General features: G+C 46.0%; 1 protein-coding gene across 4 annotated transcripts in view; it reads right to left on the bottom strand.

The window, feature by feature from the left end:
- Positions 1-9,724: 9,724 nt before the first annotated feature.
- The window catches only part of LPGAT1 (lysophosphatidylglycerol acyltransferase 1), a 114,997-nt gene continuing 109,839 nt past the window's right edge, over positions 9,725-14,882 (bottom strand). For all 4 annotated transcript variants that reach the window (XM_066261421.1, XM_066261420.1, XM_066261418.1 and 1 more), the window contains one exon: positions 9,725-14,507. In XM_066261421.1, the coding sequence (XP_066117518.1) occupies positions 14,356-14,507 (152 nt within the window). In that variant the 3' untranslated portion in view covers positions 9,725-14,355. The remainder of the gene's footprint in view (positions 14,508-14,882) is intronic.

The following is a 14,882-nucleotide window of genomic DNA, read 5'->3' as shown; positions in this document are numbered from 1 at the left end:
AGAGCTAGTGTCCTTTCTCCCCTCCTTCACCCCTCCCCAGTCCACTCAGCTGACAACAGCTAACAGACGAATGGATGGACTCCGCCCTCTGTTCCACTCTCTGTGCTCTGGCGTTTGTTCCCTGGGCAGAGTCAGGGAGAGGAGAACTGCACTCAGTGAGGAAAGAGAGAAGGGGAACCAAGAAATAGGGAGGAAGACAATGCAAACGGCATTTTGTTCACAGACATTCTTGGGGGGCCTTCCTGGGGAGGCAGGTCCCTGGGGAAGGCTGGTGGCCCCTGTACAGGCATCTTTGGTGTCCCTCACTATATTCCTTGACCCACTGTCTTCGGCTGCCATTGTGGTGACCGGCTCAGGTTCCCTGGGGACTCACACTCACCCTGGGCACATCCCACCTTAAGTCATGTCTTGAGTCTTTCTGCTTTTGGCCTTGGGGCTTCTCCAGTGCCAGGGGGGCTTTCCTACCTCTGCAGGGGCAGCCCCTACCCAATGGAGGCAGGAGGTGGCAGGTGAGTGCATGTCTTAAAGAGCCTAGCTCCCCCCGCCTACAGTGGGGGCCATGGTAATGCTTCCTGACACTGGCTTTCTCTCATTCCCTTCCCTTCCCTTCCCTTCCCTTCCCTTCCCTTCCCTTCCCTTCCCTCCCCTCCCCTCCCCTCCCCCCTCCCTTCCCCCTCCCTCTTCCCTTCCCTTCCCTTCCCTTCCCTTCCTTTCCTTTCCCTTCCCTCCCCTCCCCTCCCCTCCCCTCCCCTCCCCTCCCCTCCCCTCCCCTCCCCTCCCCTCCCTTCCTCTCCTCTCCCCTCCCCCTTCCCCTTCCCCTTTCCCTTCCCACTCTCGCTTCTCCCTCACTCATTCCAGGGGTCCTCCCAAATAAACTACCTGCATCTCATCTCAGGCTTTGCTTTAAGGGAGCCCAAACTAAGACACGGCTCAGCTGGATGAGCACACAGTCCCCTTTGCCTATCTGGGCAGCTTGGCTCCTGGCCACCTTGCTCACCTCCTAGGTGGGTTTGGTGTGGTTTTACCAAGGACCATAAAAGAGAGGAGCCTGCAGCCCGGTGACCTGTTTACACTTCTCTAACAGTTCCCCCACCACGGTGCCCTCTCTCAGCAATTGTGCAGAACCCCCTGGAAGAGTAAATCACAGGGGCTAAGAGGCCTGGCTCTGGGGTCAGACTTTCTACATCTGAGTCCTGGCTCTGCTGCCACTAGTAGGGTGATCTTGGGCAAGTCACTTAAACTCCATGTGTCATTTCATGCATCTGTACAATATACTAAAGGTGTCTGCCCCATGGGGGGTGTGTGTGTGTGCAGTGCTGAGAGCATCGCCTGGCACACAGGGCATGCTTGTGTTTGCTCCTCTATCCTTCCTCCACAAGAGTTCCTCGTGTGGTGCCTCGGGAGGGGACAGAGCAGGGACACTGAGGACCCCCAGGGTCCTTCTCATCCCTCATTTCCTCCTTGCTGGTCCTGGTGGCAGGGCTGACTTCATAAATGATTCGCCTGCACTTATTTTAATACCCAGTGTTGCCATCTTGAAATTTTTTCTTTCTTTTTTATTTTAGCGAGAGAAAGAGACAGGGAGGAGAGAGATAAGCAACATCAACTCATAGTTGTTTCATTTTAGTTCATTGATCTCTTTCTCATATGTGCCTTGACCGGAAGGCTCAAGCCAGTGACCCCTTGCTCAAGTCGGTTACCCTGGGCTCAAGCAGCAACCTTGGGATCATGTCAGTGATCCCACACTCCAGCTGGTGATCCTGTGCTCAAGCCAGCAAGCCTGCCACATTCAAGTCAATGAGACTGTGCTCTAGCTGGTGATCTCAGGGTTTCAAAAGGGGGCCCTCAGCATCCAGGGCTGATGCTCAATCTATTGCGCCACCACTGGTCAGGTGCTATCTTGAAATTCTTCACATTTTTTTTTTAATTTTATTTTTTTTATTTTATTTTATTTTATTTATTCATTTTAGAGAGGAGAGAGAGAGGGAGGGAGAGAGAGAGAGAGAGAGAGAGAGAGAGAGAGAGACAGGGGGGAGGAGCTGGAAGCATCAACTCCCACATGTGCCTTGACCAGGCAAGCCCAGGCCTTCGAACCGGCGACCTCAGCATTTCCAGGTCGACGCCTTATCCACTGCGCCACCACAGGTCAGGCTCTTCACATTTTTTTAACCGAGCAGGAGCTTTGACTTTTTATTTTGTACTGGGTCCCGCAACCTACTTAGCTGGTCTTGCCTGGCAGCTTGATGCTCTGGGGTGGAGTGGGGGGGCTCTTATAAGGGATGAGAGCAAATGAGCCTGTCCTCTGAGCTCATTGTTTCTTCCCAGCTCTGAGCACAGCAGAAAATGCAGGCACAGTGGGAGCTTTTATCACAGTCCCAGTGATTGACAATGCCTGGGGGGGGCAGCCTTCGGGGTCAGCTGGTACCCCCCCAGGTTTGGGCTCTCCCACCCAGCACCCCCCCCGCACAGGCCCGCCCCACTTCTTTGTGAATTCTTCTAGTGGTAAGAAAGGACCTGTTCCATTGCTGATGCCAATTGTAACCGCCCTTCACTCTTGTTTTAAGGTTCTCCAAACCATTTCCCAAGGATTATCTCACTGGGGTCTCCCCACCCTCGGTGAGTCCGGTGAATACAGCAGGCATCTTCTAAGGATCGGAAAGAGGGAACTTCCAGATGAGCTGTGCTGGCTACCCCACTCGGCCTTTCTCCTTCCTGCTTTCAGAAATCACGTGTCACCTCGGAAGTCTTTCTGCCAATCAAAGAGGGAAGCAACAATTCTTTGATTCTTTGCACTAACCCTTCTCCCCTGAGCCGTAGTGACAGTGACAAGAGTGATGGAGACAGCGTGAGCTGGGCCGCCCTCCAGGAGCTGCCTTTGTGGAAAGGCACTAGACTTCCCTAAACGCTGCAGGGTCCCAGAAGTTCCCTCCCCACTGGCCAAAGAAATAGCCCGGAAATGTAAAAACAAACGAAGACACAACCACCTCAAACAACCAAAGAGACAATCCATGAGGAAAGAGGGTAGAACGTGGAACGTGCACTTTTTTAAAGTACCAGTCAAGGACAGAAATGGAAGCTTCTAGAACCACGTGGTTTTGTCCCATCCTAGACTCAGGAAATACATTCATTAACAGAATCCTGAGCACTTCACCAATGCCCTCCCATTGGGAGAGCAGCTGCCCGAGGGAATGGGCAGGACAAGAAACTGTGAGGAGTGGAGGTCCCTGAGACTTGGGACCTGAGCGGGCAGGAAGGGCAGGAAGCTTGCTGTCGTCCTGGTGGGGTGCAGGGCTGACAGGAAGAGCCAGGTGCTCGTCACGCAGACTTGCTGGTAAGCACGCACCTGCACCACCTTGAACGACACGATTGTTGCTTCTCAGTTGCTCCTTAGGCTTACTGCTCTCCTGCAGCTTATAGCACACCCTCTGTGGCCCCATCCTTTACTTTCACTTCCTTCTCATCTGGTTTTCAGATTCTCTGTACCTATATTCCGCACCCACCACCACCACGCCTCCCCACCCCCACCCCCAACCCCAACGACACATGCCTTCCAAATGAGAAACCCACGGGGCGCTCCCACTTGGGCTGGTCTCTCATGTCAGAATCTACCCCTGGGGTTAGACAGGGTGCTACCAGCGGGGCTGGGGAGGTAGCCCTCCTGTCCTTCCTCTTTCAATAAATAGCAAGTAGTCTGAGTCAGTGTGTCCCCTGTCACACCAGGTTTCCTCAGCACTCAGACACAACTCCAGTTTATTCCAATTACTATTCCTGATCTTCAATGAAATGGATTCTGAAGGTGGAGTAGTCAATGATTCCATTTCTCCACCTCCAAGGAGACACAGCTTTATAAAGTCCACATTCGTTAATTCATTCCCTTGCCTGTTTTCGTCACCCTTTAGGAAACAAAGCCAGGTGCTCTTTATTTCAAGCCAGCCCAGGACTGCTCGGGATATTGTCGTGCCTGGACAGGCACAGGTGCATGTCCATGAGTCATTGTTCATGCCAAGCTTCCCACCAGATGACGGCTCTTCGGTCTTTCCAAATCTTTGAGACCTATTCCGTAATCTCTCTTTGTCCTTTATCCCGTCTCTCGTGAATTGCCTTCTGGTGTCTATACTCTGAACGAGTGCTGTGAGCGGTGGGCCACACAGCCTGTTGGGGATCAGGCTGAAGAATCAAAAGGTCTTAGGGCCAGATCAGACTTTGAGGTATCACCTTCTTATCACCTCCCTGCTCCGTCCCCAGCAGAGCTGAGCCTCCAATCCATGGCTGCTGTCCCAGCTCCACCTAAAGTTCTTCTGTACTCTACCTCAATAACCATAAACAGCATTTGATTCTAATCCACATATTCCTTTCTGGTACCTGGGTTTCTAAGAAGTGAGGACACTGCACTTACAACAAAATATAAAATGTCCATTCTCAACATATGGACCTTAGGAACTTCTGCAACTAGGAAGGAAAAAGGTTTTAAAAACGGCTGTGGCTTCCTGAATCTTTAGGATGCCTCAGTGCCATGAAGGCTTTTATATTTAGGGTCACATAAATTATACAGAGAGAACCAGGGGCTTGGTGGATAGCTTCCAATGACTCGAAATTATATTTCCCTCCCTTTTGGTAATTAGCTCAAGGTCTTCACCACAAGTGACATCATGTCTCAGAAGCAAAAATAGGTCCCTAGTAAGACTATGTAATGTCTTCTGCCTCGTGGATCCTGTTTCCTCTTTAGCCTTTGTCTCCCCGCCTTCCTAACTGGCTCTTCGACCTCAGAGCTTTTTCTTTTTTCCCCCTCAGATCTGCTATCTGGAGCCTTCAATAACTAGATACAGTCTGACTAGGTGAGGTTAGGAGCTTGGCGATGGCTGATTGCATTTGTTTACCTTACAAATCCAAAGAACCCCAGGCCCTGGGAAATGGGATGGTGGGCATTATAGACAATTCTTATGAACCAAACAGTTCATTGGGACCTGAGGCACAGCTGAGTGTGGGGATGATTTACATCCTCTGTGAAGCCCAGCTGGGGTGAGATAAAACAGCCTCCCCTACTGGGCAGTCAGTATGAAGTGCTTCACACACACGATCTCATTTAATACTGAAAAGAACTCTGATAATTTCCCTTTTAACACACGATCAGAGTGAGGTTTGGAGAGTAAGAAACTTGTCAAAGGGTTTGGAATTCAAGCTTATGGGCCGAGCCTGGGTTCTGTCCCCCTTCTGCTGACTCTTATTTGGATAAGCCCTGGAGCCCAGTGGCCACCATAATAGAGGGACATCGGGCACTAGAGGTAGCCATGGCCCTGAATTTATTACCTGCTGGGGGTTTCATACTGAAATTCAGAAATGAAAGGAACTAATATGAGATTGAAATCACTATCCCTTTTAGTCTGAAACAAAGTCATTCTCTTTCTTTTCTATACTGGGCAAAAAGAAAAACAAAACACATTTCACTTTCATACTCATGAAAACAACAACATGGATTTCAGACATTGTTAGTGGCTAAACTGTATCTCTGCAACAGCAAAGGGGAACATATAAAAATAACCTTCTAGCATTTGGGAACTATTATGTTTACTTTAAAATCCAGGAAAAGGAAATTGCAGAAGCTTTAGGATCCATCACTCCTTTAACAAGTGTACTTAATCCTCTAGATTTAACTCTTATTTACTGAAAACAGAAAACCAAACAGAAGCAATCTGCTGTTTGAGGGAAAACATTCCAGTGGAAATCAGGGACCTAGTTCTAGTCTCTGCAGGCTGTTACGTAGCCCTTTCATGCTGCCGGCCATGGAACAAACTACACCAGAACGAAATCCACCATCTCAAAACAAGGTGATTTCTGAAGTTCCTATTGGCTCCAAAAATGACTGATGTATCAGTGGTAGAGTGTCGGCCCAGTGTGTAGAAGTCCCAGGTTTGATTCCCGGCCAGGGCACACAGAAGCGCCCATTTGCTTCTCCACCGTTCCCCCTCTCCTTCTCTCTCTCTTCCCCTCTCACAGCCAAAGCTCCATTGGAGCAAAGTTGGCCCGGGCGATGAGGGTGCCTCCATGGCCTCCACCTCCGGCACTAGAATGGCTCCGGTTGCAACAGGGCAAGAGCCCCAGATGGGCAGAGCATCACCCCCTGGTGGGTATGCCAGATGGAACCCGGTCGGGTGCATGCAGAAGTCTCTCTGCCTCCCTGCTTCTCACTTCAGAAAAATGGAAAAAAGAAAAAAAAACAACATATAGGTTATGTCCAAACAACACCTCCCTTTTCTCAGATAGGGGTTCCTTTGATTAATGAGATTTATATGAATGATTGATAGATCAACAGATCTAATTCTCTTAAAAGTACTTGGAGCCTGACCTATGGTGGTGTGATGGATAAAGCATCGCTCTGGAATGCTGAGGTTGCTGGTTCAAAATCCTGGGCCTGGTCATGGCACATGTGAGAAGCAACTACTGCAAGTTGGTACTTCCTCCCCCCCCCCACTCCCCCTCGCCTTTCTCTCTCTCTCTATCCTCTTTCTAAAATCAGTAAAATCTTAAAAAGAAAAAAAGTATTTGGAAACTCAAAAACTTTCCAAGTACTAAAATTATGAGCAAATCTGTCAGTGAAATAACTCTTCTAGACCTGTTTAGTGTTACCTATTCAAACAGCTGAGGATTTTTTTTGTGATAGCTGTTCTTCACTAATAGCTCTCAATAAGCCCTGCCTCCCAGTACTCATACCCTTCCAGAGACCTTCCCACATTGGACCTGGCCGGGCCCTGTGACTCACTTTAAGCTAAGTGACACTGCCGGTCCTGGTGTGAGCCAAAAGAAGTCTTGGTTGCTCTACTTTTGGGGCACCCTGAGCTGCCCTGCTCTCACTGTCTCACACTGAATGTATCAGAGTTCAGGACAGCCAACACAGGCCCAGGGGCCTTGTTTCCAGTGCCACCCCTTAGCCTTACTGAAATGTGTACATATCAGGGAATGATAAAAAGCCCTATATAGGCTCTAGATGCCCGCAATGATCTATTAAAGGGGCTCCTTGTCCCCAATATTTTGAATTGTCCCTTTGTTTGGCATCATGGAGATGCCTAAGTAGCTGAGAGACACGCTCTTCTTCTGCCAAGAGGGGTGAGTTCTGGAAGTGGCAGGCGGGTGCCTCTTCAGCTGAGCCCTCAGAGATGGCAGTCTAGGACAGAGTTCCTGTGGAAGTTGATTTCCTTAAGTCTTCTGTGCCTGAATACTCCCTGGGGCCTTCCTGTGTCGGGTGTGTGAGCGTTTGTAGACAGCAGCCTTCAGCGTTCCCTAGCCTTCCAACGCTTCTGGGTCCATCTTCCTAGTAGTACTCCAAGCTCCTCTGATTTCTCCACTTCTAGGTACCTATTTTCTTTTCCCTCAACTGTCCATCAACTGATCCTGATACAGTGTTAATTAACTGGTAAAAAACTGAAGATAAGACCCTTTTCAGAGAATTTTTTTTCATCAAAAATGAAACACAGGGCCCCTGGCCACTTGGTTCAGTGGTAGAGTGTTCGCCTGGCATGTGGGAGTCCCAGGTTTGTTTCCCGGTCAGGGCACACAGGAGAAGTGCCCATCTGCTTCTCCACCACTCCCTTCTCTTTCTCTCTCTCTTCTCCTGCCGCCATGGCTCGACTGGTTCAAGCAAGTTGGCCCAGGGAGCTGAGGATGGCTCTGTGGAGCCTCCACCTCATGCGCTAAAAATAGCTCGGTTGCGAGCATGGCCCCAGAGGGGGCTTGGTAGGTGGATCCTGGTTGGGACACATGTGGGAGTCTGTCTGTCTCCCCTCCTATCACTTTAAAAGAATTATAATGAAACAAAGGAATGAAGATATAGCAATTGGTCTTTGAAGGGATGTAAGTATCCCAGCCTGGTCACTTCTCAGTGACATGAGTTAGAGTACTACAGTCCCAAGGGTGGCCCGTGTTCTCTCTAGCCTGAAGTAAGCAAAGAGAACTCTCCCACTATCTCTAGAGTCAGACACCTAAAAGACAGATAGTATTCCAAGAAGAGGCAACAGAACTCTCCAGAGGAGAGCTCAGTAATGAGGTCTGTGGTGTGCTCATGCTTTCTAGCAAAACATCATCCCAGTTTCTTCCTTTAATCATAGCTAATTCAGGGGTATTTTCTGATTATCAGAGAAGCCTGTCTCATTTCCAGTGGTTAACCAATCCTCTTCCCATGGTCCACGGGATTATTGATACTTATTGATAGTTTATATTTCTCAAGCCTCTAAGAGTTAAGAACAAGGTTGTCCAAATCCTGAGAGGTACAAATTTATTGATTTATATCATATCAGCATGTTATGATATATATGGTCACACCTGCTCATACAGCTGACTTTTTCTTATAGCCAAAAGAGGATTTTTTTTCCTTTTAAAAATACATTTTTTTTTTCAGCAGGAAGAAACATTTTTAAAACAAACGTTTTCATATTAAGTGGCAATTTAAAACAATGGCTTTTTTGTTTGTTGTTTTTCCCCAACTCACGAGGAACAGGGCTGGTCAGCAATAGATCTCTGAGTGCTTCACATTAGCTCTCAGGCCTCTGCGCCCAGTTTATTCTGTCTTCTACAGAAACCACTTTTAGGGGAAGAAGATTGCAATCTCATTCCATAGCAGCCTAAACCCAGACAGGAAACAGAAGAGGTAGACTGAACTGTCACGATTTAACTTACTTTGTAGATCATGTAAGATGTTTTAATACATTAAACATTTTTTTCAGTGGGCTCAAACATATTCTACAAATATTGAAACATGTTTTAAATGCTCAAATCAAATCTTAGAGATGCCTATATCACAGTTTTCGTTGAGAAATAAAAGCATAGAACCAACTTTAGAAATATGTAAGCTTTACATGCACTTCAGGAAAAGCTGGCTCTTGTCAAATTCCTTAAAAATCCCGCTCTGTAGAATTGATGTTAATACTTTCCTAACCTTAAAAGCCCCTGCCAGGGTCAGAGGTAGGGATTTCCTGAAAGCAATCAGTAGATTAACTGTGAGAAGTTTATCCAACACTAATCGTTGGGGAAAAAAAATGGCATCGGGCAGTGGTGTGCTGGAGACATCTCTTTCCAGCTTGAGAGAGCCAACTGTTTTCAGTTTTAGAATTTGCCAGTAGTTGTTAAATGGCTGTTACTAAAATTAAATTATATAATCTTCCCACTGGTGCTGAAGCTAAATGTGGTTCGCTTTAAGGAGTATAATTTGTACAAGGCTAAGAAATATTTTAACAGATCACATGCCAGATTGAACGACAAATCTGAGAAATGACTGGATTATGATGTTATTCTACTTTTCCAATCATGGTTGGATCACAGTCATAGGTTAGCCAAAAAGTTCAGCAAAAATCAATTAGAGCATCCTGGGAGGATCACTTGGTTATAAAGAATTAACAATAAAGTATATATATTTTATTATCTTTCAATTGTGTTATAACATCCTTGCTATCAGCAAAATATTTAATTTATGTATGCTTGTATACATCCTTTTTCCCAGAAGAGTGGACTGTTTAATGTTGACCAGCATAACACTGGATGGGCAGAATGGGGGAGGGGAAGGAGGAAACAGTTTAAAACCAGAGGAGGAAGAACAGTGTTTTCCATTTGGTTTTTCAGTTTGCCCTCAGCATCTAACTGCCATAGTGTGTTCTAAGTACATGTCCACAGATGTTACTGTCAAATAGCTCCGGTAAAACAGAAATACCCCATCCCCACTACTAAGAATTAAAAGCACTTTACTTGGAAAAAATCAACTTTATTTTTTCTAGGTTAAAAAAAATAGAACCAGCTATTAATTTTTTTTGTTGTTGTTGAGAAAATGCGTCTTTTGGTGTTCACATCTCAATTTCTGAAAAGGTCATCTGGTTACTAAAATAATCCCAATGCATTCATAAACCAGATCCACGTGTGACCAGCCCTTTACAAAAATTACAGGTGCCGCAGCCTTTACATTCATTCTTATCATACACGACAACATGCAGTACACAAAGAAAGGTCACCAAGCTGAAGTAAACATCATGGCATCAGGAAAACTAAAATCCATCTGTAGAAAATAAATACAACTTTGCGATAACTTTAAAGAAAATGAAAGCACTTAACACAACAATGGCAGTTCAAAGTATAACTGTTTCATTACCCCGTCATAACGTAAGTCACTGTAAAATGCATAGACTCCTTACAGGTAAAGAATCTGTGCATCACAGCCGTGTATGTGTTCAACAGTTTTACACAATAAAAATAAAGCCATTCAAAATATGTGTGCATATTTTGCAACTAGAGTACACTTAATTTTTTTTTTTTTCTCTTTAAACTGTTTTAAAAAAATATTTTAAATGTAAAATTCCTTAAATGGAAATTTTGCAGAAAAACGCATATATTATCTTCCATGTGGCCACAGTTACCCTCCCCCAACAGTTCAGCACCCTCAGCTCATTCCCAGGGTCCAGTTCCTACTTGTTGGGGATCAATGCAAAATAATTACAATAAAGCACCAACCAGTGACTGCTCCAGAGAATGCCCGGCCCCCTGGCAATCTAGAAATATCCAATTTAGGTGGTTTTGGTCCCAAACATATTAGTCTCCACCCCCTCATACAATGAACCAGTATACCTGCTGTCCAGTGCTGCTGTTGACTTTGCCTTTCATGTTATCAGAAGCAAGGTTCACAGCACTACATGGCAAAAAATAAGACTAACCGTTTTTATCCATCCTTTGTGGCCCAGAGCTGGCATGCTCAGAACAGTAACTCTGGAGGGAAGTCCTGTGTAATGAAGGATAACTAACTGTTCCTATGCAGCAGTGCAAATACAATTTTCTTACATACAAAGAGAATCCAGTAAGACTATCCATGGTTACAGACTATGTTCCATGATTACAACCGGGTCCCACTAGTTCAGAAGAGTCTTTAGGGAAGTGATTGTCAAAAAAAACGGTTATACTAAGACAAATCCACAAGAAGTGAGTGACGCGAGCAAGAGTGAAGAGGCATTCTTAACACTGATCCAAACGATATGAAGGTTTACATTTGGTGATTTAACATTGCATTTCCATAAAAATGCTTGAGAACAATTGCAACACCGCCAACTCTTGATTATTATGGATTCCTTTTCGAGCCTATGGATTATTTAGGTATCTGTGCTTCCTCTTCCTGAAGCCGTCTGTCTTTCCAAATCTTTCCATTATTCATTAACACTGTCATAAATATATAGGCAAGAGAAACTAAGAAACAACTCAAATCATTTTTTAAATTAGTAAGCATCCAGAAAGAAAAAAAAAAGTTTGATGAGAATAAAAATTTGAACTCCTAAATACAATGAGATTTTTGGCTTACTGTGACTTATTACTGGAATAATTATCCAGTCATCTCTAGTTCCTTTACTGTGGAAAATTAAGGGTTGGTTTTTATATTAAACTATGACAGATAACATGACAGACATGAACTCACATCTATCCTTTTAAAAAACAAAACAAAAACCTGCTATTTAGATTTTCAACTAGTTTGTTTGACTACCCGAGACATCATTTCTATTCTGTAATTTTTCTCTTCCTTCCACCGGCCTATAAGCTTCTCTACAGTGTCTGTATATCTGAACACCAATAATAGTTTCTGAACTTAAGCGTGACCTTCTAGGGTGGTCACTCCTGTGGTCACTGCACCTGCCTCAGGCCAGACAGATGCTCCACCACTGTGATCCGGGATCCAGCAGGGAGTCTGCAGCCCTAGCTGCTGTGGGGGCCTTGGCAGGTCAGCTGACACCAAGAAGTGCTCAGAGGCTATAAGCTACTGCTATACAACTGTCTCGGTGTTACCTTCTTTCCCCTTGACAAAATGGACATTCACTAAACCTCCTCTCGTCTCATTTTGCAAAGGAAGTACAAATTAGGAATTTTTATTCAGGCCGTACAGTGGCATATTGCTGCTGCCCTGATTGCCATATAAGAACACTGACTCTCTCTCCCCACGTCCAGTGCAAGCAGAGAACTCCAGTTACTAATAAGGAAAGCACGAGCAATGCTCTCAAACAAGCACATTCTGCTGACGGAAGGGAGGAGGGAACATGTTGATAGAGAATCAAAGAGGGATAGGGCACATCAAACACACATCTATTTACAACTCAGACCTTTGTTCAAAAATTAACTCACACATCTATTGGTATCTGTCACTCTAGAGGCTGTTGAAATGACTGTGCTTGGAAAGTAAAGCATTTTCCAGAATAGTCTGTTTCATGAGTATAGTATGTTAATATCATGTTCCTTTGGAGCACAGTGATGGCAAAAGTGGCCTAAACCGCATCTGTGTGTGCGTACTGCATCTCTCCTTTTCTGACAGGAGGCCTGGGCACCCTGCCTGTGGCTTGCTTTAGCAGCGAGGACAAGCTCTCACAGCTAGGACTGTGTCTGCCACACTCAGCAGTGAACAACGTATCCCCCAGATGGCTGACCAACCTCTCATATGAACAATTCCAATTCCTCCTGTGAGCTAGTAGCATTTGCTGGGCCTCAAACAGAAGCATCTTTAAGCTTCTATCTGGCCTCCATCTCTCTACATTGAGACTGGTTTCACCTCGTCACCATCGCTGTAAAACATAATGAAATGCTTAGACTTCAGAAGAGTGGCACCCCGCGACAACCACCCCCCCCCCACGCTGACGCACGCACGCGCCTTCCGGGCCTTGCCCGCGGCAGTCTAATCAATGAGGTATTTCAGGGAACGCACCATTCTCCTCGCACTCACACTGCGCGGACCGCAAGGCGGAGCCGCTGGGGCCTGGATTTGGTGTGGCTTTACCTCTCCCACAGAACTGGAAGAAAGTCTGTATCTTCTCAGCATGTTTTGGTTTTATTTAAAGACAAAAAACATCAGCCTTTACTTTTAACTTTCCGGCCTACTTCTCACAATTGTCATTTGTATGGTTAGCGACAACAGAAGACTCTATGATGCTCATGTCACAAAAACTATCACTGACTCACCGGGATCTCAACAGTCTTACAACCCCAAACCGAAGGACACTCTCCCTCTCGACACTGGAAGTACAGGTGACGACCGGTGTGGGGCCAGCACTCTGTGAGAGGAGTTTGGTTCTACTGTGAGGTAAACTGCATGAACACAGCGACAAATACAAAAAAAAAAAATGTCTTCTAGAAATAGACACTTGACTTTATCCTCTTCAAAAGCAATCGGAAGGGATTGGGAAGCCTCGTGTGCTGGTCTCTCTCCTGGTCACACCGCCCTGACATGGGCAGCTCTTTGATGTGACAGGTTCTAGGGGTGCCATGGGACAACCTGTCACCACTTCAAGCCAGTGGCCTGGCTCTAGCTCTTATTTTTCTGATAAACTAGCCTATTTCACTGTAGATTGATCATTTAAATGGTTTGCGGTAATTTGTTTCAACCGCTCCCAGATGCATGTGGTGCTAGTATCCCAAAATTGAAAACAGGAAAGGAAAGGCCTCTGAGTCAGATAGAAGCCCCACGTGGGAGGGGGCGCCCAGAGCAGGGAGCAGGGAGACAGCAGCGCATGGACGGAACACGAGATGGGACAGCCTCTCGAGAGTCCCACTCACGGGTTACGCTTAACGCTTGTTTTCAGGCTATATTTCTAATCCTTGGCTATAGATGCATCTGATGAAAGTGCATTTTATAAAAGACAGTTATCAATCTATGATATGCCTCCTATACAGAAGGAGAAACCAAGTACCCCCACCCGCACCCCCCGACACACACACACAAGGGCAAGCACTAGCGCATGTAAACACGGTGTTGGACTGAGCTAGCCTTCTGAAAGAGCACATTCCGGTACCAGGACGTGTCCGCTGGACACTGCTTCCCCCACAGCAGGCCCGACACAGAGTCCCACTGGGCGGGTGAGGCCTGCAGCGTCCCCGCACACACAGGGCAACGTTCTTCAGAGGGTGCCAGCGAGCCCTCCTCCAGGTCCCAGGTACACAGCAGAGGTGGGAGAGGGAGGGCGCTCTACAGCACTGCCCTAAGGGGACTACTAGCTAGGAGGACGGATACAGCTCTCCGAGCTGGAACTCAGTTATCAAGTATCCGCTGGCAACAGAATTTCTCTCGGTCTTCTAGGATGATTTTGTGATTTCCTCTTCTTCAAATGTGATATTCGCCTAAATGTGCGGTAGAGTATCTTTTTAAAACATGAAAAGTCCTCAAAACATATTAGCAGGTCATTAAATTACTGATCCTCATTTAAGCAGAGTTTTAAAATATCCCGCAGGGGGATAAATATTAATCCATCCATGGAATTTCCTTTTTTTTTTTTTAATGTTCTGATCTGCACATGTAAAATAATGCACACTCATGAAAGTCTGAATTCCTACGGAGACCGTGAAAGTCCAAGTCAGTTCCTAAAACAGGAGATGGTAAAAATACTGAATGATGTTGAACCACATGTAGCCTGACAAAAATGCAAAAGACTGTATGAGAAAGATCCACACATTGCTGAGGGTCATCTCCCTGGAAACAGCTTCCTTGTGGCCCTTGGGAGGTGGAAAAGCCCCTAAAAAACAAGATGGAAATATTACTTCACTTTGCCTTTGTGGCAGTCTCCTGTAATAGAAGCTAAATATTAACTAGATTTTTTGTTTGTTAATGCATCTTCTGTGACTTCCAATGGGAAGAGAGATCTCATTTGAAATACAATTTTCAACCTGCTGGGCCCGTTCTTGCTCCCGAGTCCTCATCTTCATTCTCTCTGCCCAGATGGCCCCTCCTGCATCTCAGGGAATGGCTGGGGCATCTGCATTCATCCCGTATCCAAAAAATAGCACCCATCCCATCCCATCCCCCTCCTCTGAGTCAGTCACTCTCATCTCCATGTTTATTTCCTTTTGGCCCCTTCCACAATCAGCAATGGTCCCGATCTACCTCATCT

Source organism: Saccopteryx bilineata, chromosome 2, assembly GCF_036850765.1.
Source record: "Saccopteryx bilineata isolate mSacBil1 chromosome 2, mSacBil1_pri_phased_curated, whole genome shotgun sequence".
Classification (NCBI taxonomy): domain Eukaryota; kingdom Metazoa; phylum Chordata; class Mammalia; order Chiroptera; family Emballonuridae; genus Saccopteryx; species Saccopteryx bilineata.
Note: the sequence above shows the minus strand (reverse complement) of the source record. Positions and strands in the feature narration are given on the sequence as shown.